Source organism: Ursus maritimus, unplaced genomic scaffold, assembly GCF_017311325.1.
Source record: "Ursus maritimus isolate PB19 unplaced genomic scaffold, ASM1731132v1 scaffold_25, whole genome shotgun sequence".
Classification (NCBI taxonomy): Eukaryota; Metazoa; Chordata; class Mammalia; order Carnivora; family Ursidae; genus Ursus; species Ursus maritimus.
In genome coordinates this window covers 12017330-12043178 of record NW_024425008.1, presented here as the reverse complement: position 1 = coordinate 12043178, position 25849 = coordinate 12017330, and the positions used below count along the sequence as shown (strand labels likewise).

At 40.2% G+C, this 25849-nt stretch overlaps 1 protein-coding gene across 2 annotated transcripts in view; it reads right to left on the bottom strand.

The window, feature by feature from the left end:
• RPS6KA5 (ribosomal protein S6 kinase A5) overlaps window positions 1-25849 on the bottom strand; it is a 178833-nt gene that overhangs the window by 92056 nt on the left and 60928 nt on the right. For both annotated transcript variants that reach the window (XM_040641535.1, XM_040641536.1), the window contains exon 3: window positions 11218-11436. In XM_040641535.1, coding sequence (XP_040497469.1) covers window positions 11218-11436 — 219 coding nt within the window. The remainder of the gene's footprint in view (window positions 1-11217; window positions 11437-25849) is intronic.

Here is a 25849-nt window from a genome sequence, read left to right as displayed (position 1 = left end):
ACCCAGAAAACTCTCCGCTGTTCTTAGTTTATGTGCTTCTATTAACAGGTGGAGAACTGAAATCCATCCAAGATACTGAGTTGGATGAGTCCTCAAATGTTACCGAAGATTACAGAGATGACCTACACAGCACTACTTTCCACTGAGGATGTAAAAAGACAACCATGGAAAGAGCTGGGTTAACTTCTTAAGGCTATGTTTTGTTTATGCAATCTCATGGAAATGAGCTGGCAGGAGGGGAAGCAGAACAGACAGACAAAAAGAAGGGTGAAATCCTACACCTCCTCTTTTCAAAGACAGATCCTCTAGTTCTGCTTTCACTCTCCAAAGACCTACTTATTTCCAGGAATACTCTGACTTCTAGTCACCTAAACTTTTTTTTTTTTTTTAAGATTTATTTATTTGTTTTGAGAGAGAGAAAGAGAGGGATAACAAGTAGGAGGGGCAGAGGGAGAAGAAGAGAGAATCTTAAGCAGACTCCATGCCCAGCACAGAGCTCCATCCCAAGACCCTGAGATCATGACCTAAGCTGAAATCAGGAGTTGGATGCTTAACCGACTGAGCCACCCAGGCATCCCTCTAACCTTTTTAATCTCAAATTCTCTTATTTATTTATTTAAGATTTTATTTATTCATTTGACAGAGATAGAGACAGCCAGCGAGAGAGGGAACACAAGCAGGGGGAGTGGGAGAGGAAGAAGCAGGCTCATAGCAGAGGAGCCTGATGTGGGGCTCGGTCCCAGAACGCCGGGATCACGCCCTGAGCCGAAGGCAGACACTCAACGACTGAGCCACCCAGGCGCCCCGCAAATTCTCTTATTTAGCATTTCTCTTTCATGTTTCCTCTTATGGTGGCAAATTCCAAAGAGCTAACTGCTTTTAGTCCCATCATCTGCCCTCCCCTCCTACTCCCACCACACACTATTACTTGGCCTTCTTTTAATTTTTTTTTTTCCTACAAATTTTTCTCTTCCTTCAGACTGGCCTCAAATACATTAACTGCTACACATTAGGGTTCTCGTTTTCACCTACTCTTCCTCCTGCAGACCACCCAAATCCCTCGATTGTGCCTCCTCTTGTCTGGTATCTCAATTACAGTCTTAACGCGAGGTACCATACACACCTGAAAATAATTTCTTTTTAATATCGTGCCAAAGTCATCTTATATTTTTTTTCTTTTGGTTTTAGCTCAACATTCTAATAGCACACCTCCTTGCGAATGCATTCCAGAGTATCAAAATCGTGATAAAGTTCTAAGATATTTCTACCACTGTTGTGAATCAGTCATATTTACTTCAAAGCAAGGATACCCCTTCAGTTACTGTCTGTTTTGTTACATACCACTGACTGCAATGTATCATGATCCACTCCCAACTCTTACCATCTCAGCAACATCCTCATGTTGTAAATTTTGAGATGATATTAATACTCAAAAGTGAAACTTTAATGCTTCAAATACCTTTAATTCATATCGAAAGGATGACTCGCAGAGACAGAACTGTCTACAAGGCTGGGGCGGCATTTGTTGCTAACAATTCTCCTTGGCATCACCTTTATAAAACCCTTTGTGATTTGCTTCTTTGCTGTCTTCTTTAGTGTCTTAATTCTACCAATAAATCTGGTAGTGTACACAGTCATAAATCAGCTGGTGTTTTGACAAAATTACTGCTAACAGATCAGAGAACACCAAAAGAAAAATTGTTTTTATAGATTATTTTCCACATAGAAGTCCCTCCCACGGTTAGTTAAAACAAATACGAATTTTAAGAGATACAGAGAGACAGAGAGAAAGAGAACAGATGAAAATATTTGTATATTTCTTGTTGTAACCATACAGACAAAGGTATAGAAAAAGTTATTAAAAGGAACTATGGTCTGCATGTTATAAGATTTGGAGAGGCTAAAAAAATATATAAAGGAGAAAATACAATCAATCCATATGATGCCATTAGATATAAACTACAACAGAGCCTAAGAAGATATTAATGATTTTTTTAAAAAACAGCCAGAAATGTGACTTATAACAGACGGGTTCACAGGATCAGTCAACAAATTACAGCTGGGAGGACAAGTCTAGTCACCACACCTGAGCCCCAGAAGACCAGAGAAACAACAGAAATGAATGGAGCTAACAGCCACTAAAGAAAGTGTGTTGTAGGAAACAGTCGTACATACTCAGTTCTGAGAGGACTACTATACTCCATAGCCGGCAAATGTCAAAGACAAGTATCTGTCAAGATAATACTGACATTATAATAATCGTATCATTTGGAGAAGCTTGTGCCAATCAGGCAAATGTTATCCCAAGGGAACAAGACTGGTCAAGAAATCCCCAGTGAGCCATGATTCCTAGGAGAAGTGTGGTAGCAACCTAGATGTGAATCTCCACGTCTGCTCCCAAAACATCCTAAAAAACATCAAGAACGATTGTAAACCTCCATAACCTGTTCCTTCAGCAAAACTGAGAGACAAAACCAAGCAGCATGCTGTGGGCAGGCTGAAAAAGAACAGGGTGGGACCCAAGTGCTGCGGGAGGGTGAGAAAATGCAGTGAGACAGCAGGGTATAAAATTAACGTACAAAGACTGTCAGCTCTCGGGGGCGCCTAGGTGGCACAGCGGTTGGGCGTCTGCCTTAGGCTCAGGGCGTGATCCCGGCGTTATGGGATCGAGCCCCACGTCAGGCTCCTCTGCTGTGAGCCTGCTTCTTCCTCTCCCACTCCCCCTGCTTGTGTTCCCTCTCTCGCTGGCTGTCTCTATCTCTGTCGAATAAATAAAATCTTTAAAAAAAAAAAAAAAAGACTGTCAGCTCTCAGCTAGAAGATATGGTGGAAGAGAAGACCCTATGTACAACAGCAACACATGACAGAATATCTAAAATTAACTTAAGCAATTTGGGTAGGAGGAAAATGACAAAATACTCCTGAAGGTCTCAGAAGTAGATTTCAACATATGAGATTTAACTATGTTTTTAAAACAGGAATAACCAGTATCATAAAAATATCAATTCTCCCTAAATTTTTTTAAAGATTTATTTATTTGAGAGAGAAAGAGAGAGCATGAGTGGGAGGGGCAGAGGGAGAGAGATTCTCAAGTAGACTCTGTGCTGAGCGTGGAGCCCAACACACGGCTTGATCTCATGACCCTGAGATCACCACCTGAGGCCAAAACCAAGAGTCCAATGCTTAACCGAGTGCACCACCCAGGTACCCCTCCTTAAATTTTTTAAAATTTAAAATAATCCCAGGGTGCCTGGGTGGCTCAGATGGTAAAGCACTGGACCCTTGCTTTCAACTCGGGTTGTGATCTCAGGGTCGTGAGACTGAGCCCTACACTGGACTCTGCTGGCCATGGAGCCTGCTTAATTCTCTCTCTCCCCCTCCCTCCACCCACCTCGCCTTGCACATGCACACTCTCTCTCTCTCAAAAAATCAAATCAAATCAAAACAATCCCAATGAAAACAACCTAACAAGCTCCCCCCACCCCAGAACTAGACAATTTGATTTTAAAGTTCTTGTTAAAAAATAAACAAATATGATGGGCCCCCAAAAAGTTCTGAAAAATGAGAGCAATAAAAGACAAAGGGGACTAGCCTTGCCAGGTATTAAAGCACACTGTAGAACTCTGATAAACTAAAATAGTGTGATTATGGCAGATGATTCAACAAACCAAACACAACAAAGAATCAAGAAACGGACCCTAATGTATATGAGAATTTAAAATACGGGAAAGGCAGAGACTCAAGTCAGTGTAAACTTGGACTTTTTACTAAATGGTGCTGGGAGAACTAGGAGCCATTCGAAAAAGATGAGGTTGGATTCTATTTTATGTCCCTACGTATCAAAATACTCTATGCAAAAAATAAAACTATACAAGCAGTGGAAAAAGACATTGGTAAATTCCTTTACAACCTTAAAGTTGAGAAGATCTTTTATGGCTTATGACTGAAAATCCATAAGCCATAAAAATAGTTCTAAAATAAATTCCACTACACGTAAATTTAAATGTTTTACATGGTAGAAACATCATAAAGTCAAGAGACAAATGGAAAGCAGGGAAATTTTTATAATGCATATTGCAAATGGTTATTCTAAGAGCTCCTCGAAAATTAAGAACAAAATGGCCAAAGGGTGCAAATAAAGAATTCTCAGGAAAAAAAGATTACCTTTTAAGCATAAGCGAAGATGTTCACCCTCACCAAGAAGAAAAATACGCTTTAGCTCTACACGGAGCCGCCACTCCTCACCTAGGAGACAGGTGAGCATCTCAAGTCTGACGATGCCAGTGGGAGAAACGGCACTCGAATACGATGCTGGCAGGAGTGTAAAATGGTACAACTCCTATGGAAGGGTACGTGCGAAATACAGATCTAGTAATCTCCTTCCAGGAATCAAGTACAGTTTCTTCCTAGGCAAGTGGGAAATGACATGCAAGTTATACCTGAAGCAACAAAATAGAGGATTAGAAACAGCCGTCCCCTTTCTAAGAGAACTAGCTGGCCGCGCACACTTTGGAACAGAATGGCAAACTATGAAGGGATAAAAAAGACCAAGATGGTCTTCATGAACTTGGGCCGCGTGAGCTCTAGGATACACTGCTAAGTGAAAAAAAGAGTGGTCAGAAGAGTAAGCAGAGCAAGCTACCTCTGGTTATGACGGATGGGAGCTGGTATCAGGGACCCTGAAATACACCCCATTTGAGTTAAGCTTTTTAACTTCTTACTTTGAATACTGACAGGCAAAGGGAATGCTTCTTCCCTTTCCATTAGAAACTGTATCTCAGGGTAACCAAGGAATGACCAAAAAAAGCCATATTTAACCAAAGAATGCCAGCCAATAAATACAGAAGAAATGATAGATTTAGAAAATCACCATTTTGCAACTCATAATTAAATAGTTGGTTGAAGCAAGTAATTATTGAGTGTTAATTGTTAAAACCATAAAATGTCAAAACATCACAGAAGTTATTTTCACTTTAAGGAAAAAACATAGTCCTGTTATAAAGAGAGCAGACTGTCATCTTTGTAATTCAGTCTCAGCATTACTAACAACCAGATAATGGGTTTCTCCTGATGTGATTCAATGCAAAACATGCAATATCACCTATGATTTATTCCAGCTAAAACATTTAATGTCAATCTATCAAGATGAGATCTAACTTCCCAACTACTGGAATTCAGTAGAAAGAGGGATGAGCTAACAGATACTACAAGATATTTTCTCAGACCAATATAAAAAAGGGAATGCTCCAGATTAAGAAACGTCAAGGACATGACACCAAGTGCATGTTCCTGGACTGGATCACGGTTTGGACACATCAGCTGTGAAGGATACTATCTGACAATTAATGAAAAGTGACCATGGACCTGTGTGGTAGATAGCCACGAATTACTTGTAGTCCTCTCATCAGGAGGCGAAGTCTTTGGCACGGATGTGGAGAAAAGGGAACCCTTGTGCGCTGCTGGTGGGACTGCAAACTGGTGCAGCCACTCTGGAAGACAGTATGGAGGTTCCTTGAAAAACTGAAAAGAGAGGGGCATGTGGCAGGCTCATTCAGTACAGCATGCAGCTCTTGATCTTGGAGTTGTGACCCTGGGCCCCATGTTGGGTATAGAGCTTACTTAAAAATAAGATCTTTTAAAAAAATAAAAAAATAGAAGTACCATAGGATCCAGCAACTCTACTTCTGGGTATTTACCTGAAGAAAACAGAAACACTAACTCAAGAAGATACATGCACCCCCATGTTTACTGCAGCATTATTTACAATAGCCAAGATACAGAAACAACCTAAGTGCCCATCAACGAATGAATGGATAAAGAAAATGTGGTACATGTATACATGATGGAGTACCATTCAGTCATAAAAAAGAATGAAATTGTGTCATTTGTGACAACATGGACGGACCCTGAGGGCATTACACTAAGTGAAATAAATTAGACAAAGATGAATATCATATGATCTTACTTATATGTGGAATCCCTAAAAAGAAACAAAAAGCAAACAAAAAAACCAAGCTAATAAGTATAAGAAAACAGTTAGGTGGTTGCCAGAGACAGAGGTGGGGGGGACGTAGGCAACATGGGTGAAGGAAGTCAAAAGGTACAAACATTCAGTTATAAGATAAGTCAGAAAGAAGATAAGTAAGTCATGGAGATGTAATGTACAGCACGGCAACTATAGTTAATAACACTGTATGGCATATTTGAAACTTGCTAAGAGGTTAAATCTTCAAAGTTCTCATCACAACAACAAAATTCTGTAACTATGTGTGATGAGGGACATTAACTAGATTTACTTTGGTAATTATTCTATAATATATACAAATATCAAATCATTACATTATATACCTAAGACTAATATAATGCTGTATGTCCATTATACCGTAACTAAAAAAATAAAAGCTAAAAACAACAACAACAACAGCAAAGTCTATTTCTCTACCACTGATTCTGGGCCGGTCTTGTGGCAGAGGTGAGGCTGTGTGAGATCCAGAGCCTAGCCCTGGGAGGCCTTGTAGCCTCTACCTTGCCCTCTTGGCAGCCTTGCATGAGCTGCCCTGAGGCCGCCATGCTTCGAAGAAGCTGATCTACTGCGCTGCAGGATAAGAGGTGCCCCACACAACAGCCAGCACCAGCTTCCAGACATGAGAGCAAAACCATCTTGGCGCTTCAAGCCCAGCCCACTCTCCAGCTAGCTGAGCACCCCATGAGCAAGCCCGGGCCAAACCAGCAGAGATCTGCCAGCCAACCCACAAAAATAAGGGAAAATACATCATTGTTTAAGCATCTAAATTGTTGAGTGGTTTATTATGAGCAATAAATAACTGGTACCACTGGGTATTAAATGAAATGAAAGTTTATTAACCAGGAAAGGCAGACACCATTAACTGAAAAAAAACACTGGTTACAAACAAAACATACATGCAGGCAGACACACAGACAAAAAGATCTAGAAGGATATATACTAAGTAAGTGCCAAGTGCTGCAGAATGAGGTAAACGCTAAGTAGTGAAAATGTTTTTCTGATTTTTGCTTTTCCATATTTTCTATATGCATATAGGTGCTTTTGTAGTAATAAATAGTTTTTAAAATATATTACTTAAAAAGATCTATAATGTTTACTTATTCTTCAGACAAAAAGGTCAGCTGGGTCTCTGAAGAGCTCCACATGAAAATTCTTGCTATCGACCTCTAACAGTACACAAAACTGGATAAAGTCAGTTAATCAATAAACTTTAGAGACAGTTATGGGCTGAATTGTGTCCCCACCCTACCCCCAAATTAATACATTGAAGCCCTCACCCCCAGTACCTCAGAATGTGACTGTATTTGAACACTGGGTAATTAAGTAACTTTTATAAAATGAGGCCATCAGGGGTGGACCCTAATCCAATCTGACTGGTATCCTTCTTAGAGGATGACTGAACACAAAAAGCCCCACCAGGGCACAGAGGGAGGGCCGTGTGAAGAGGCAGCAAGAGGGAGGCCAAGTGCCAGCCAGGGAGCAGGCCTGGAGCAGATACTTCCTTATGGCCCTCAGGGGAAACCAACACTGCCGCACCTCGATTGGGGACTTCCAGCCACCAGAACTGTGAGGAAATAAATGCCTGCTTTTTTCAGCCACCCAGTGTGTGGTGTTTCGTTACGGGAGCTCGAGTAGACTCACACAAGGGCTACGTGTACAGCACGGTATTTGGAGAATTGACCTACTGTGCATTCTAAGCACTGCAAACTGAATCGTAAAGACAGTTAATAATTAAGTCTTGTTCTAAGATTCTGACAAGTTTTGTCTTTAAAGTCGCATAACAACTATAAACACGCACAAAGAGAAATTATGTTAAATACGCCTATGCAGAGAGGAAGTAGAGGGCATGCTTTCCAAAAGCACTGCCTCACTCACGAGGGAGCCGATGTGCTATTCTAGTCCACATTCTACTCTTGAGCTGCCATGAGAAACAGGTTTTCCTGTTTTGTTCTGCAACTGTTTATTTATGTGCCACTGACAAAGAGCAAAATTAATGGAGAACCAACGGCTAAAAAGCAACACTACAGAAGACTATTGTTTTTTAATCAAATACAAAATATTCCATTCCTCTACTTTTAAATTAAAAACATGATTTACAAAAACTACACTATTTACAATAAGCAGTAAAAAGAGAAAAAAAAAAGATTGAGTAGGGTTACGATAAGAGAACCGGAAAAAGAGGGAGGAGAGGGGAGAGAAGAGCTGTTGTGTGATGGTGCAGTCTGGGAGGGTGGGTTCTTGCTACTTCTGGCTTATACCATTTGTACGATCTTAGGCACATGATTAACTTTTGTGAGCTGGTTCACTGTAAAGGGAGAAGCTTAAATAAGGTAATTATTTCTCAGTGTGGTTTTGATTTGAATTTCCCTGATGGCTAATGATTTTGAACATTTTTTCATGTGTCCGTTAGCCATTTGTATGTCTTCGTTGGAAAAGTGTCTATTCAAATTAAAACCACACTGAGATACCACCTTACGCCAGTTAGAATGGCAAAAATTGACAAGGCAAGAAACAACAATTGTTGGAGAGGATGTGGAGAAAGGGGATCCCTCCTACATTGTTGGTGGGAATGCAAGTTGGTACAGCCACTCTGGAAAACAGTGTGGAGGTCGCTTAAAAAGTTAAAAATTGAGCTACCCTATGATCCAGCCATTGCACTACTGGGTATTTACCCCAAAGATATAGACATAGTGAAGAGAAGGGCCATATGCACCCCAATGTTCATAGCAGCATTGTCCACAATAGCTAAATCGTGGAAGAAGCCGAGATACCCTTCAACAGATGACTGGATTAAGAAGCTGTGGTCCATATGTACAATGGAATATTACTCAGCTATCAAAAAGAACGATTTCTCAACATTTGCTGCAACATGGACGGCACTGGAGGAGATAATGCTAAGGGAAATAAGTCAAGCAGAGAAAGACAATTATCACATGGTTTCTATCATCTATGGAACATAAGAACTAGGAAGATTGGTAGAAGAAGAAAAGGATAAAGAAAGGGGGGTTAATCAGAAGGGGGAATGAAGCACGAGAGACTATGGACTCTGAGAAACAAACTGAGGGCTTCGGAGGGGAGGGGGGTGGAGGAATGGGATAGGCTGGTGATGGGTAGTAAGGAGGGCACGTATTGCATGGTGCACTGGGTGTTATATGCAACTAATGAATCATGGAACTTAACATCAAAAACCAAGGATGTACTGTATGGTGACTAAATAAAATAAAAAAATATTATAAAAAAAACCAAAATCTTAAAAAAAAAGAGAAATAACTAGTGAAAGCTTGTTTAAGATGTATTTACAGATAGAAGTAGAATAAATTTAACTAGAAATGGAAACACAAATTTCTTTAAAATATCTTCATGATGTTTTGCATTTATGTATTGTTAATTTCCACTTTGATAAATTGCTCTGCTTGGTTCTGTTTACATAATTTTAAAGTATGTCTAACTGAAGGGATCACAATAATTACTCCAGAACCATCTGCCCCTTTGTGTCTCTAGCAGCAGAGAATGGCATGCGTTAGTATTTTAAGTTACTTAATTTCTAACTAATAAAAAAATTTAGAAGTAAAAAAAATAATAATAAGGTAATTATTTCTCAACCAGTCTTCATGGACTTCCTAAAGCTTCCCTGGAAATTCTTTTAGGAAAATAAACTGGTAGGGCTTTGTGCCCTTGAGCTCAGATGCGGGCAGTGGTAGTCATTTCTGTTTCTTTTCCATTTGAACGTTTGTGTTTTCACTTGGGGTAAGAGTTCTGCTGCTGGAATATCTGAAACCATTGTATTAAAATGCTCTGTCCCTGACAACTAGGTAAAAATACTCCAGGAATACATATTTACGAATGAGTAAATAACACAGCTGAGCAGATGCACACAGGAGGCAGAAAGAAGAGTCAAATGATACTGACTCGTAGGAACAACAGACAGACGATGACATTCATGGGGACTGTGACAGGGCAGGGGAGGGTGTGGTCTCTCTGTGTAAGAGATTCAGGACTATTAGCTGATGTTAAGCATTGCAAACCGAGCCTGAAGTGTAACTTCATGACTCAAAAAGTGAATGCAATTTTAGGCATCATTAACAAAAGTATAATTTCCAAAATGCACTCAACAAAATTGCCAAATACATTTAAGAACCTGTTTGTACTACCAATGATCAAAGAATCTAGACAGCACTGTTTGGCGGACTTTGAAATCAGTCAGACCTAAGTTCCAACCTTCATTCTCAAATTTACACAAGATATGTAACTTCAGGAAACAGAGCTTCTAGAACCTTCAACATCGCTAATGGGGGGACTCTAGCAACACTGTTGTGAGGATTAGTGATTACCGTGGATAATACTTAGCATAGTGCTGGCATACTGTAGGCACTCAAGAAATAGCTAATGCTTACAGAGCACTACGTGAAATTCTAGCTCATATAATCCTCAGAACAGTTTGATAACTAGGAGATTGTAATACGTCAATGCAAATTATCACAAGAATGGGACTAAAACTGCAACAAATGAAATAGTCCTTGATGACAGAGTGCAATATTAGCAGTACCACCATTTACTATTAGCAGGAACAGAAAATGGTGCAACTTCTCTGCAAAGCAATCTGGCAACATGTAACAGAGGACAATTTCAAAGTTCATAGACGATGGTCCAACTCTATTTGGGAAAGGAAAGGATTCAGAAAGTGCTTGTGGGTAGAAATGGGAGCGATCCATTGACTGATTGGTGGGCATCTCATTTAAATGCATGTTTATCACCACAAATGCAAAGCACCTCCAAGAATACAAGTCTTTCTTTTTTATTTTTCTCAGTTGCTGATTTCCATAAACATCCCTTTGTCTGTCCAAAACTGGATGTTCCTGAGAACTCCTAAAGCAGAAACTGCGGCCCACTTCCCCTTTCAGCGCCTCACATTTACGTGGGAGCATGCTGCCCGGGGAAGCAGACACTCCTAATGACCCAAGTATTTCTTAAGATTAATAAAGGAACGTGGAATAGAAAAATAGAAATTCCTTCGGGTTGGGAGGTCCCCAATCCAGAGCAAGTCAGGATGAATTGTCACCACAAAGAGAGGAATGAAGGTCAAAACACTTCATTTCTTCTAAGTCTGAATTACGCTGCCCTTTGAGTTCGTTGCAACTCAAGACCCAAGAAAAAGCATTCTCGTTAGAAGTCTACCGACGATGGACACTTACCTAAAATGAGATGAAGTTTGGTTTCTGTCTGGAAAGCGTAGTGCAAGGTCACCAAGAATGGCGACTGCCTGATGTGCTCCAGGACTTGCCGCTCGGTCCTTGTGTGCTCTGTGGTTTTGGCCTTTTGCACTATTGTGGCCTTTTTCAAGACTTTCATGGCGTACAGCTTGCCAGCGTCGTGACCGCTGATTTTACGAACCAGAAATACTTTTCCATAAGCTGAAAATGAGAAGAAAAAATAAAAACAATTAAAATACCACATACGACGGTAATTTATTGGAAGTTGAAAGTTACAATGCACAACAAACAATCTTTGAATGAAAAAGTATCTTCATTGCTGTTTCAAATAGTTCTTTCATAGAGATGGCTGGGTGGCTCAGTCGGTTAAGCGTCTGCCTTTGGCTCAGGTCATGATCTGAGGGTCCTGGGATGGGGCTCCACGTCCTCGTCGGGCTCCCTGCTCAGCAGGAACCCTGCTTCTCACTCTGTGTCTCCCCACCCCACTCGTGCACGTTCTCTCTGTCATGTTCTCTCTCTCTCTCAAATAAATAAAATCTTTAAAAAATAGCTCTTTCATAGATTTCTTTGATTGTATGCCAAATATATTTCTAGGTCTAAACCTTGGTATTTACATATCTAACCACGCTAACAAAGTTATATTTTACTGGTATTCTCTCAATATTTTTAGCTGTAGGAAACTAGCTGTTCTTATGGTCAATTAACCACAATCCAATTCTGGAACAACTAGGACATTTTAGACAGCAGATAAAATCTCCAGGTGTTCCTGTTGATGTAAACCAATGAAAACAGTTCTTAATAAGAATCTCATACATTTAAATCAAGCACCTCAAGTCTCCCTCTTATACTTACGGAAAAATCTAAAAGGAACGTAAGCTGCCATTTTTAAACAAAAGAGATCTTCAGATTTAAAAAAATATTAAAATGCCCTAAATTGTCCGCAATCCTGATGAATCCCCTTTACATCTCTGGGCAGTAAGTCATGGCTCAGTGGGTCAGCCTGGCCAAGTGTTCCCTAAGGGCTCAGCTGGGCAAATCCTGTGAGTGGCGCCACTCCCCCAAGTGGAGGAACTGGAAGAGCAGGGTGCATCTTGGGCACAGCAGGTATCTGCATCGATTTCCCTAGAGAAAGGGGGAAAGGGCTGGAAGGGGTACAAGGAGGAGGGAGGAGGAAGGGTAGGAACACCACTATGAGAGGGAAGGGCTAGGTCCCCAATTCATCTCTAGAGCGTGTGAATTCTCTTCCCTTGTAAACACATTCCGGGATGGGTAAGCCCAGTCCCACTTTTGAAGTTCAAGACTAGTCAGACCATTCTGGAGCCAGTCTGAGTTCTGACCCAGACCAGTGCTTCCTTGCACTCTGCCCACATCTTCACAGTAGTTAGCACGTAACTCTGTTCGGATCCACTCACTACTGTGAGAGAGCTTTAAGGGAGGGGCTCTTGTACCCTCTGTGTTATTCAGGTCAGTCCTTCAGGAAGTAAATTAGTAGCAACAGATGATATACACAGACATACGGATCAGTGGAAGGCTGCGATACTCCTGAGGAGGAGGAAAACCAACACTTCCTAAGGAACTTGTCTATGCCAGGCTCTGTGCTAAACATATTCCACATATTGGTTCACTTAATCCTCAGAACGGCCAATGAAGGTGGTACTTTTAGTAATTCCATTTCACAGATGAGGAAATGGGTTCAAGGAACATAAGGAACAGGCCAAAAGACTTGAGTAAGAAGTGGCAGAACTGATTCAAGCTCAGAGAACCACACTCTCAACCGAAAATGAATTGTAAAAAATGATTCTTTGCAAATACTAGAAATCGGATGCTCTGGGTTTTAGTAAAATCACTACCATAAACATACTGAACACATTGTGGAATACAGAGAAAGTTCACAAAAGGTTTGTGTCTTATCTCACTGTAAATAAAATAATTATAGACGGAGATCTTTAATGAGGTAAAGTGAACCAAAAAAAGAAAAAGACAACTTTCAGAACCTAACAAATTAAACTGAAGTATAAAAATGAAAAAGTTGATCTATTCAGAACCACTGAAATGAAGCTGGAAAATATTCTAATGAAATGTGCTGTATCTTCCACAGAGTCAGCCATTATATAAACGCAGGAGAAAGTGAAGTCCTCCACAAGTACGGGGCTTTTGTGTTCCCTACACACACATGGCACCTGCCCTGAATTCCTGTTCTCTGAGAGTCCCATCTCCAGAATGCTCCTTAGAAATTATATTACCCATATATCCTCTCCAACAAAGAAAATCCTCCTACAGGATTCATCGCTGGAAGATGGTGTTTGGCTTATCCGTGCTAGTCTTCCAGCATAAGTGCTGACCAGTGCAGGATGTTAGCACCCGACATGAGTACTTGTCAGGCGCTTTAGAGGTACACTGACTCATTCCAGTCTTATAGCATCCCTGTAAGGACGTGGGGAGGACTACCTCCAGTTCACAGATGACGAAACTGAAGCAAGAAGGACACACCTGCCCACTTAGCCTTGCACCCACACTCTGAGCTATGCTCCATCTGCCTCCCTTCAGTGAATGACCTCATAGGCAAATAGAGGAGTAGACATTAAACGAAAGTGACAATAGAGGTTAGGGGTTTTATTGGTGGAATGGACATAGCGCTATTAACTTCTAAGAGGAGAAAGTCTTGCAAAGTGGCCCATTTTATTGATGGAGAGGAGAGATGGAAATATTAGAAAATGTTCCCTATATTGAGTGGAAACAGGCCTTTTTATAATATTTATCTGTTGGTCCTTCTACACCCTCTGGACTTACAAAAAAGAATATTACCCTTCTTCTATAATTTTTTTAAATATTTAAAAACACTATCATGCCATCTCACCTATGCAAAATGTCCTCATTCCTTAAACCAATCTTAAAGTAAATGATTTTGAGACTTCTCACCACTAGGAGGTTCCACTGATGTGCTCTGTGAGTTCTAAACATTTTTTCTTTGATTTCTTTCCTGTTACTTTAAGAATATGTCGTATTATACTCTCCACATAAATGAGATAGCATAGGATGACAATGGATGTGTCAAGTAATATAAAACCATCCTATTGCTACATTATACACTATCTGTCAAATAATAGTCATCTTCTTTGCCATGTGATGATATCCAGAAGCTTGCCAGTAACATAAGCTAAAGTCTACATATATCCTGCCAATACAATTACTTTCTCATTTATCAAAAAATGTCAAGGGAAAAAGTGTGATAAAGCTTACAAATCTTCTGTTTTTACTTTTATAATTGCCATGATTAACTAAAGCTACAGTAAGTACTTTTATCACATAGTAAGTGCCAAAAATGCTTTTGTCAACAAAATTCAAGAAGTGCCTTGTAACGTTCCAAATAACAAATATTTCAGACAAACAGGATCTTATGAGTAGGCTGCCTAACTAAAACATAGTTGCCTCCAGACGGCCTTGTTTTTTGAAGCGCCCATAAGGCTGCTTATCACACTGCAGGGGGGAAGAAAACACAGTCCCTATCGGAGAGCCTGTACACAAGCCCCCCTCCCTGGGTAAGCTGGTTTGCAGACTCGTACAGGGAGAGAGTAAAGCAGTCCTTCTGCTGAACAGCACCATCCACCGCAGAACCACCCACATGTCTTCCAGTAGTTTAAGAGGGGCCACTAAAACCAGAACTGATGCCAGCATTACATCCTTTCGATTTGTAAGCAGGTGAATGCTTGCCTACCTTCGAGCGCAGCCAACACAGGGCTTTCGTTCGTTATGCGCGTGCTGATGTCGTTAAAGAATGCCAAGTTTGAAAGCATCTTTTGCAAACTGGACAGGCGACCAATGGTGAAAACTCTTTTGGCCACAAAAAGTAAACAGTATTTCTTGCTCTGATGGAGCCCCTAAAATGGATGTCTGGCCACACATCTGGCTTTGCTACTTCAGAGACTGCGCTTCCTGCTTTAGCGTGACTCTAATGTCCACATCGGCACGCAGTGGCTTCAAATGCTTTATGAGCGATCCTCACAGAAGTCTTGTGTACTGCTGTGAATCTTACTGGTTTCATCAGCGCCGGGGCCTTTTCAAGATATTCTGCCAAGTAATGTGAGCAGAAGAGGGCATGGAGTTCACTGGTTTTCTTTTTTAAGGTTTTATTTATTTATTTGACAGAGAGACACACAGCCAGCGAGAGAGGGAACACAAGCAGGGGGAGTGGGAGAGGAAGAAGCAGGCTCCCAGCGGAGAAGCCTGACGTGGGGCTCAATCCCAGGACCCCGGGATCACGCCCTGAGCCGAAGGCAGACGCTCAACGACTGAGCCACCCAGGTGCCCCAGAGTCCACTGGTTTTCCAGAGGAGCAGTCTTACAGCACTTGACGGAGAGGGAGAAGTTCTCCTTACTTTGAGACTGAGGGGAAGTCAATTCTAAGAATCCATGACAAGAAGGATTAATTCCTTACTTAGCTTGACAGACACCTGGGATCATATGAATGAAATAAATCCTTCAATTCTAGGCCTTAGGGACATCGTTTTGGGTTCTGCTGAAGACCTGCATGCTTGTCTAGCCACGCAGCCATTTTCAGAGGCGAGAACTGGATAAAGATGCATAAATAAACTTCTCCAAAGCTGGAGAAAGAGTTCTACGGCTCAGAGGAAAATGACAGATACCTTCTGAAGGTTACTTCTGTTCAAACTGAAATGTGGGTTTAGAATTCTATCCCAGCTGACACAGAAGTGTCAGCACAATGTTGGCAAACCTTGTTGATGATGATCTCAACGGCTTGAGGATAAAGCAAATCATGCAAAAGGAACTAAAACCAAGAATCATGGGGAAACGTCTAGCTCCGCGGAGTAGGTCTCAGTTTGCTTTTCCAATGTAGGAATCTTATTCCACTTGCCTCAATTACCATTAGGAATCAGGTTGTCAGCACTTGTTGTCAAAATAAAGAAAAGTTAAAACCAACTGACAGTTTTAAAATAAGATGACATTCCTGCCGCCATACCAAAAGCCACCACACAATTGCAAGTACTTTTCAAGCTAAACAAAAGCCGACTTCTCGCTGAAATTTATTTTGAGCGTAATTAAACTGATCTTTTCACTTTATTTGTAAAACGTGAATTCATTAAAAAGTTTTAGCATCTAATCTTTGCATTAAAATGATAATGAGCTCACAATTTGGTAAAAAATATTTTTACAGTCTGTAACAGCAATCACTTTACAATGCCCTAAGACCAAATTCATGTAAAATTTGCATATGTTTACATGCATTATTCTGGAGGAAGAGGTGAAGGACCATTGTTCTACCAGGTCTCTGGTTTATTTACTTCACTACAGTGCTCACCTAGGACATGCTGCTCTCCCTGGGATCCAAATGGCTCAACCACCGTGAGACCACTATTTCCTGTCACTCAGACTTTTCCTAATGCTGTACACACTGCTTATTAGCCACGTCACACTTTGGGTTCATACCAAACTTGTAGCAGAAACTACTGTACTTGAACCACAGCCTTTAATAAAATATACAGTAGAAATTCTTAGTGACTTCTGTTTAGACAACTAATACCTCCCTTCCCTTCTGTCCAACACACGGCTGCACACTGAATGCCCAGGGCCGGCCGGTTCACCCATGCGCTTTGGTCTCCCTGCAGCTCAGCCGTCTGCTTCCTACCACTCACGGATATTCGTGGCCTCACCCATTGACTCCTGTTGTATATGTTACTGTTATTATGTAATTTAACTATATATTACATAAACCACTAAAATGTAAATGTGGAAGAAAAGAGAAAAATGAGGTTGAATACTTTGGAAGAACTACATAAAAGCAAGACATTTTAAAAAAAAAGAGCTGCTGAAAAGCTGGGTGTGGGTGGAAGACTATAAAAGGCTTGGGGGAAAATTGTGGAAATCTAGAAGGATTTTGTACTCAGAGTACTTCAAATGCGTCTCCTTCTCCCTCCACTTTAAAGAATCTGAAACTTAATTTCAGATGATACACTACAAGCGTAGTTTTACAAAATAAACTATTGTTTAAGAAATTCTTCTCAAAGAAAAGGTCCTGTACCTACAAACAAAGACTGGTAAGTGAATATTTATCTTTTTTAAGTGAAAATAATATGTTCAAAGAATTTATATCTATCCTTTTAAAGTGATTTTCCACTTTAACCAACTTTTTTTGATTAGCGACAAGTACCCATCATGTCGTATGAAAAAGAGGATCACGTTCACCACTGCTGGAACCCATCCCTCTCTGCTCCTTCCAGATTACTAGAATCTGGTTCAAGGGTCACCTGCCCATCAACCACACTAACCAGGCCTTCCAGCTTACTTCCATCCTCAACCTGGTAAACATAGCTTTTGCGCTGCCATCTGAACTGTTTTTTTTTTTTTTAAGATTTTATTTATTTATTTGACAGAGAGAGACAGCCAGCGAGGGAGGGAACACAAGCAGGGGGAGTAGGAGAGGATGAAGCAGGCTTCCCAGCAGAGGAGCCCGATGTGGGGCTCGATCCCAGGACCCCGGGATCACGCCTGAGCTGAAGGCAGACGCTTAACGACTAAGTCACCCAGGCGCCCCTTGAACTGTTGATAAAAATATAACCCTCTGGCTCAAATCAATTGATTTCCAACTGCCCTTAAGATAGGGAGAATTCTTTTTTTTTTTTTTTTTAAGATTTTATTTATTTATTCGACAGAGATAGAGACAGCCAGCGAGAGAGGGAACACAAGCAGGGGGAGTGGGAGAGGAAGAAGCAGGCTCATAGCAGAAGAGCCTGATGTGGGGCTCGATCCCAGATCGCCGGGATCACGCCCTGAGCCGAAGGCAGACGCTTAACTGCTGTGCCACCCAGGCGCCCCAAGATAGGGAGAATTCTTAACATAATTAAATCATCTGGCTTCTACCTATCTCTCTCCATCTTCTCACCACCTCATTTAGCTGACTCCTTCAGAGAGCCAACCTTTTCTGACTTCCTAGACTAGCATAATTCCTCTAATTTTATGTTCTCATGATACCACACATTCTTTGTCACAGAGACGATCAGAAACATGACTTTTCATTAATTTGCATGATTGCTTCATTGTCTAACTTCCACTGGACTGTAAATTCCACAAAATCATAAAAAAAAAATCACTCTCTGATTTTACTCACTTTGTATCATTAGCAAGTAACTTGAGCTGCCAAATCATGGAAACTCAAATAATGCTGAGTGCATGAAAAAACATGAACAAACAAGCTAGTGAACAGGATTAGAACAAAGAAAGCTGTATACTATACAGCCAAATACCCTCTTCTCAGTTGAGAATTTTGATCTAAAGTCGAAGCTGAGTCTTTAACAAAAGAAACCAGCACTGCAGATCTGTAGTGCAGAGCTATGCCCAGCCAACTCTTTCCCTCTGAGGAAGGAACAATGAGCTTTCATGAAGTAATCCCTTTTAATTCGGGTATTAAATATGATTCCTGACAACATTCCCTGGTGAAAATGAACTCAGGAAACTTAGAGGCTACCATTCTAGAGCAGGAAAATGTTCTAACATAGTGACATCCATATATGGCCACGGTTCTGTAATCTGTCACAGTCACTTAAGAACAAATTACAATGCCTGGCTATATCCATTTCTCATATATAATTTAACTTGGGGAAAAATTTCTGTCTTTCCACAAGTGATGTGTCCTGGGCACTGACCATAAGGCCACCTGTCTTCCCTCTTTCTTCCCCTATGGAACTTCATTTACCCCAAGACAACAATGTCAGAAATGGAACGAAGCAAGAAATACACTCGTGGAATTCTGAATTTCACCTGTCCTGCTCTTGGAAACTGGTATCCTTGTCAACAGGCAAGCTGAATGCACACAGTGAGTAATGCTAGAGGGGTACATATGAAGCCCCCCGTAAAACTGCCATCATCAATCTCAGAGAAGTAGCTTCACTTCAGTGTTTACTGCAACACTATCATTCACAAAAAACACATACTCACAGTGCAATGGAAAACTGACCAATCACAATTTGGTACTTCTAAAGATTCATCTGAAACATCTGATTAATTACACCTCAGAATCAAAAAGAAACACTATTGGGGTGCCTGGGTGGCTCATTTGGTTAAACATCTGAATATTGGTTTCGGCTCCAGTCATGATCTCAGGGTTGTGAGATCAAGCCTTATGATGGGCTCATGTGCTGGGCGTGGAGCCTGCTTAAGATTCTCTCTCTCTCCCTTCTGCTTCTCCCCCTCAAAAATAAGAAGAAATGAAAAGAAACATTGTTGTCATCCCAGTAATTCTCTAAAATCTACCCTGTGTGGACAGAAGCAACAGAAAGCAGCTCACTTGGACCACAGTAGCAGCTCAGTTCTTCTCAGAAACACATTAGTAAAGTACAGTTTAATCATATGTGTATCACTTTCTAAAGGAACCACCTAAAATACAATTATGTGTTTTCAATAATACCACCACCTCTTTTGTCAAAGATGCTATTCTCACGACCTGATTTAATGTTCACGATATAAGAACCGTTCGATAACTTCAGCGCTTGTCACAAGTCTCTCTGAATAGGTTTTTTCCAAACAGTGGGCTGTGACCCACTAGTGGATGATGGTAACAATTCAGTGGGTTTTAACAGTATTCTAAAAAACTAAAAGAGAACCAAATATACTACAAGTATTTCATGGAACCCGTGTTTCCTCTTTGTATATGCATGTGCGTGTGTACGTATACATAAATGTAAACAAATCTGAGCACATGGGAGGGGAGAAGGGGTTAGTACAGAGCAATGGTTAATACACAGACTCTGGGCCAGATTGCCTGAGTTAGAGCCCTAGATACGGTATTTGTAACTATATGACCTTGGGTAAAACAGTTAAGATAACAGTGTCTCCCGTGCCTCGGTGACTCAGCCAGTTGGGCGTCTAACCCTTGGTTTCCGCTCAGGTCATGACTGTGAGACTGAGCCTCACATCAGGCTCCATGCTCACTGGGGAGTCTGCTTGAGATTCTCTCTCTCTCTCTCTCTGCTCCTGCCCCCCCCCTTGTGCTCTCTTTCTTTCTAAAATAATAATAATTTTAAAAAGATAAGTGTCTCAATTTCCTCACTAGGGACAGTAACAGTTCCTACATTATAAGGTGTGGGGATTAAATAAATTAAAATAAGCATCCTGGCAGAAAACAAATACTATGTAAGTGTTAGTGGAAAAATGTGTGTGTGTGTGTGTGTGTGTGTGTATGTGTGTGTGTGTGTATTTATATGTCTATACGTATAACATAAATACACATACTGAGTTGCAATACAAAATGTGCCTATTTCATTCTAAGGGTAATAATCAGAAGAGCTTGAAAGCCACTGTTCTAGATGAATTTATATGCCTTGCCTTTAAAAAGACAATTATGGGGCACCTGGGTGGCTCTGTTGGTTAAGCCTTTGGCTCAGGTCATGATCTCAGGGCCTGGGATTGAGTCTGGTGTAGTAGGGCTCCCTGCTCAGCGGGGAGTCTGTTTCTCCCTCTCCTCTGCCCCGCCCCCTGTTTCTGTTCTCTCTCTCTCAAATAAATAAGTAAAATCTTAAAAAAAGAAAAAAGAAAAGAGAAAAAAACAAGAAAAAGAAAATCATGCAAGTCACAGAGTTTTCCCTTCATCCCTGCCTCTTAGTTACCTCAGAGGTAAATGTAAGACTCAGCTACAACGCCCATCTCACCCCCAGATGTCTGCAACATCTACTTTGCTTCCCTTTTATCTGGCTTTTGCTCGGTCTTCTTCTTCTTCTTCTTCTTTTTAAGGTTCTCTCTTTTTTATCTATCTTTGAAAACACCCTTAAATCTCTTTTTGAAAGGAGATAAATTTTAAAACACATTTAAAATAAAATGCACTTGATTTTCATATTTTTCAAACAAGCATTGTTTCCCAAATTCCCTTATACAACAGATACCTTAATTATACCCTCAATTCCAAATATTAAAAAAATACATAACTATGAAACTAAGTATTTCAATATAATTTTAAAAGAAAAAAGGAGAATTTGAGCCATTTAACATAACTATTTTTTAAATTGGCCACTGTTTTCATTTGTAAAATCAAAAACACCTAAAATTTCTAAAATTAATGAAGGTAGACTGACAAAAATAGATTATTCTTCTAGCATGTAAGGAAAAGCTATGACTCCAAGACATGATTAAATAAATGGAAGCTAAAAGTAAGAAAAAGAGACATAGTGTAAGCATATGAAATCATAAGCAGTCATTTTTATAAAAGACACTGAGGTAGGCCATTTGTTTGGGGCATAAACATTTATATCTTCTAGAAGATACATAATAAAGAGGACCTAGAGGAGACATAATAAAAGTGTCAGCATTCTAGATTTAATCCAGTTACAGTTTTTAAATTAACCAGGGCCATTTGACCCATTTGCTAACTCACTTAATGGTCAGAAACAGTAGTACGGCTGAATCAGGAACACAAATCAGTACATTTTCTCATTGATGGTGACAGCGTCAAAAAAAGACTTAGTATGTACAAAGGTTGAAAGTAAAAACAGTCACAGGATTAATTATCTGTGGGTACCATTTATGCATATTGCATTAGTTTGAGTAATTAAAGACTAATTGTATAATAATCTTCTAGATCAGCACTTTGTAAGTTTCAGAGAAAGCACTAAAACACTACATGCATTAAACCAGCTCATAATTGCATGTATGTAAGTGGCTATGGCCAAGTCCTGACTATCTCCATATGGATGACCCATTTGAACCACAGGCCATTTCTTACCCCTGGTGCCAAATGACTTGAAAACCAAAGATTCTAGTCCAACGGGAAAGAAGAAAAAGTTACAAAGGAAACCATGTTCAACTGTGAGGTCTAGACTTGGAAATGATTACCCATGGCTGTGATAACCAGATAATCTCACTAAAAGAAAAATATACAAAAACAAGCAAATAAGAACAACTAAGAAGCACATTCATAAATCATTCTCTTTATACCTTAACAAATAAGCCATTTGCCTAGCTACAGAATTATGTCTTAATGGCTGGTGTTCATGACCATCTGTAGTACACGTGAATGGTGCTCTGCCAGATCACACTTTTACAGGCTGGGGTACCCATACCCCAGCTGCTAATAGCCCACAGTTGCCTCCTCCTGCCTCTGGAGAAAGGCATAAGGTACAGAGAAGTCACAATCTCACCCGGGAGGTTACCACCACAATACCACCTGGGAGGCATTATGCCACCATTCCCTACCCTGCCCCCACCCAAGCAGACTACAGCCAAAGACTACCATAGGTACAAAGGCTTCCTCCCCACTTTGGCTCCAAAACTTTCCATGGGTTCAGGCTGAATCTAGACCCCAACTTAGACCACATCCTGCTTAGGTTCTTCCCCTGCTCCTTCTGCTTCCCTCACTCTCTCCTGAGAGCATTCCTACAATAAATCACATGCACCTAAATCCCTGTCCTGGGCTCTGCTTCTAGCAAACATGACCTAGGACAGGATCAGTAAGAAATCAATTATATTTACACTAGGAAGACAATGTCAACCAACATCTTCATATAGAGTAATTTTATGATTATGGCATAAAACACTACAAGCATTTAACCTCTAAGATTTCCATAAACACCACAGGTTTACACTGAAGCATAAGGTATAGTGGGTATATGCAGACACAGATTTAAGCTTTTTTGAAAAGCAATTTTGACAACTTAATGAACACATGTTTTGAAAAGTACTATTTTTTTTAAAAGATTTTATTTATTTACTTGACAGAGAGAGAGACAGCCAGCGAGAGAGGGAACACAGGCAGAGGGAGTGGGAGAGGAAGAAGCAGGCTCCCAGCGGAGGAGCCTGATGTGGGGCTCGATCCCAGAACGCCGGGATCACGCCCTGAGCCGAAGGCAGACGCTTAATGACTGAGCCACCCAGGTGCCCCTGAAAAGTACTATTTTAATAGGGATACTTTCCAAACACTTAAGAGAATAAAATGACAAATGATGACTAAGTCATCATACTTCATAAAACAGTCTTCTATATGATTTCAACCAAAGTTTTTCCCCTCTACCATTTCACCAAAAAGCAGCAGTCTTTAAGTTGCCTAGTGCGATTTCTAGCACCCTCTAGTGGCAAATTACCCAAGAGAAATAGAAATGACTCCTTTAATAAATAAAATGTTTCTGAAAACCCTACAGTAAAAATTAAAAATAAAAATAGAAAAGGCTATCCCTCCAGGGGTGATTTTCACAGAGTCTGCGACAATGAGTAAAGAACTATCAGAGTCACCATTTCGAGGATGGCACTTAATATTGAGGTGAGCAACCAAAAGATAAGTCTCTCTACGGGATACATACGTATTTCCATGAAACAGCCTGTTAAGATCTGCTATTGATTAGATGTCAAAAAAAAAAAATATCCCCAGGGCAAGGAAAAAGTGACCTTCTTATAAGGGCACCAGGAACTGAGGTAGGCACCAATGGTGGCTGCTCATCGGAAGCTCCTGGTGGCAAGGCATTGTGAATTCCCGTACTCTGCCAGGACTCATTCCAAGGTTTCACAAGCCCAGGAATAATTCTATATTAAATGAAGACCAGATCCTTATTATTCAATTTGCAAGTTTGTATGTAATATATCTTTTTTTTTAATGCTCAGTACTCTATCCTCAACACCCAAAACAGTACTTGCCTCTTGATAAATACATGTGAATGAATGAATCCCAAATGCAATGGGAATGAACTGAAAGTTTTAAATAGAGAAGTGACAGGTCTAATTTTGTACTTAAGACAGACCACTCCGTCTGTAGTGTGGAGAACAGACCAGGAAGAATCAGTTGAAACCTGGGAGATCTGTGGTGGTTGTATTTCCCTCTTGTTGGACATATTTTAGGCTTTGCAATAAAATATTTGTTAAGAAATAACATTCACTTACATATCAAGCTAATCTGAGGCCTCAGAAATGCATTATATTAGCTCTTTTAGAAGCTGGGCTTCTTTCCCTTTCAGTTACATAAATAGCTTAAGTTTGTACAGCATTTCCTATGTGTCAGGCAATCTAAATGTTTTATTACTCATTTTCGGCACGTTATAGCATAAGATTGTCAACCTAAAGTACAGAAAGGGTGTTCAGAGGGGCGCCTGGGTGGCTCAGTCAGCTAAGTGACCAACTCTTGATTTCGGCTCAGGTCATGATCTCAGGGTTGTGAGATTGAGCTCTGCACTGGGCTCCATGCTGGGCGTGGAGCCCACTTAAATTCTTGCTCTCTCTCTCTCCCTCTGCCCCTACCCCCCACCCCCACCCCACTCATGCACACACGTGTTTGCTCTCTAAAAAAATAAAAAAATAACTTCTGTTGAAATTACTCCCAGATACACTAACAGAGTGAGTGACTTTATGAAAAAACTATCCCTATGAAGAAGTCCTAAATACTTTTGTTTTTCTAATTTAGGGTACAGCTTTACAGTGGAGTTTCCTATTCAATACATAACCACAACTGATGGTTATCTAGCACTTGGCAATTCATATCCATTATTTTATTAATCCTATAACAACACTATGACATAGGTATTATTGACTTATGTCAATAGGGACTTAGGCTCTCAGAGTTCAAGTGATTTACTCAAGGAACTCAAGTAGATAATGTTAACATCAAGATTCAAACCTGAATCTTGTATGGCATCCTGGATACCCAACTACTTCATAATTACGAATGCACCAAAACTGGAAGAGGAAATCAACTCAGCTGCACCTTTTATGGTTGGTTATATGGCAAAATTTATTATTTTTTTTTTGGCATAATGACAAAAGATCTCCAAAGTACAGGATCATGTATGGTGAACAAAGAAAATTCAAAGAGAATACTAAAGTCTTTTAGCTAAGACCATCACACTCCACTAAGCATCAGAAATACTAATGCACACAATGGGTACACTTAAAGACTTTCTTCACCGATACTTGGACACATGTCTCAGAGAAAGCAAATGGTTAAAAGTAAAGCAGCAGAAAAGAAGTGAAATAAAAACAGAATCAGATTTCTCACAAACAATCCAAACTTTCATCATGAAACAAAATACAGCTGATTCTTGAACATGGGTTTGAACTACAAGGGTCTACTTATAAATGAATTTCTTCAAAATACAGTACAATACTGTAAATGTATTTTCCCTTCCGTATGATTTTAACGTTTTCTCTAGCTTACTTTATTGTTAAATATACAGTACATAATATGTGTTAATAGATAATTTACGTTATCAGTAAGGCTTCCAGTCAACAGGAGGGTATTAGTAGTTAAGTTTCTGGGGGATCCAAAGTTATACATGGGTTTTCAACCATGTGCACCCCCACCCCCCACATTGTTCAAGGGGCAGCGTAATTCTAAAAGATGAATCAAAGCTATTTCCTGGACTTGGAAGTACCAATCTCAAGAATAATGCAAGAATTCATAAGAGTGTGAATTATATACTTGTTAAACTATTATTATGGTTCATACTGTCAGGAGCTATGGAGATGTGCCAGGGCAACAGAATTGGACAAATATATAGGGATGATCCCAAAAGCTTACAATCTAAAAGGAAAATAGCAGATATTGAAGGAAAATTCAGAGAACCACTCAGTACGTGTTCTCTGCAAAGGATTTTCAGTGCTCCAATTCACAGAATGAATCAATCTGAGCAGG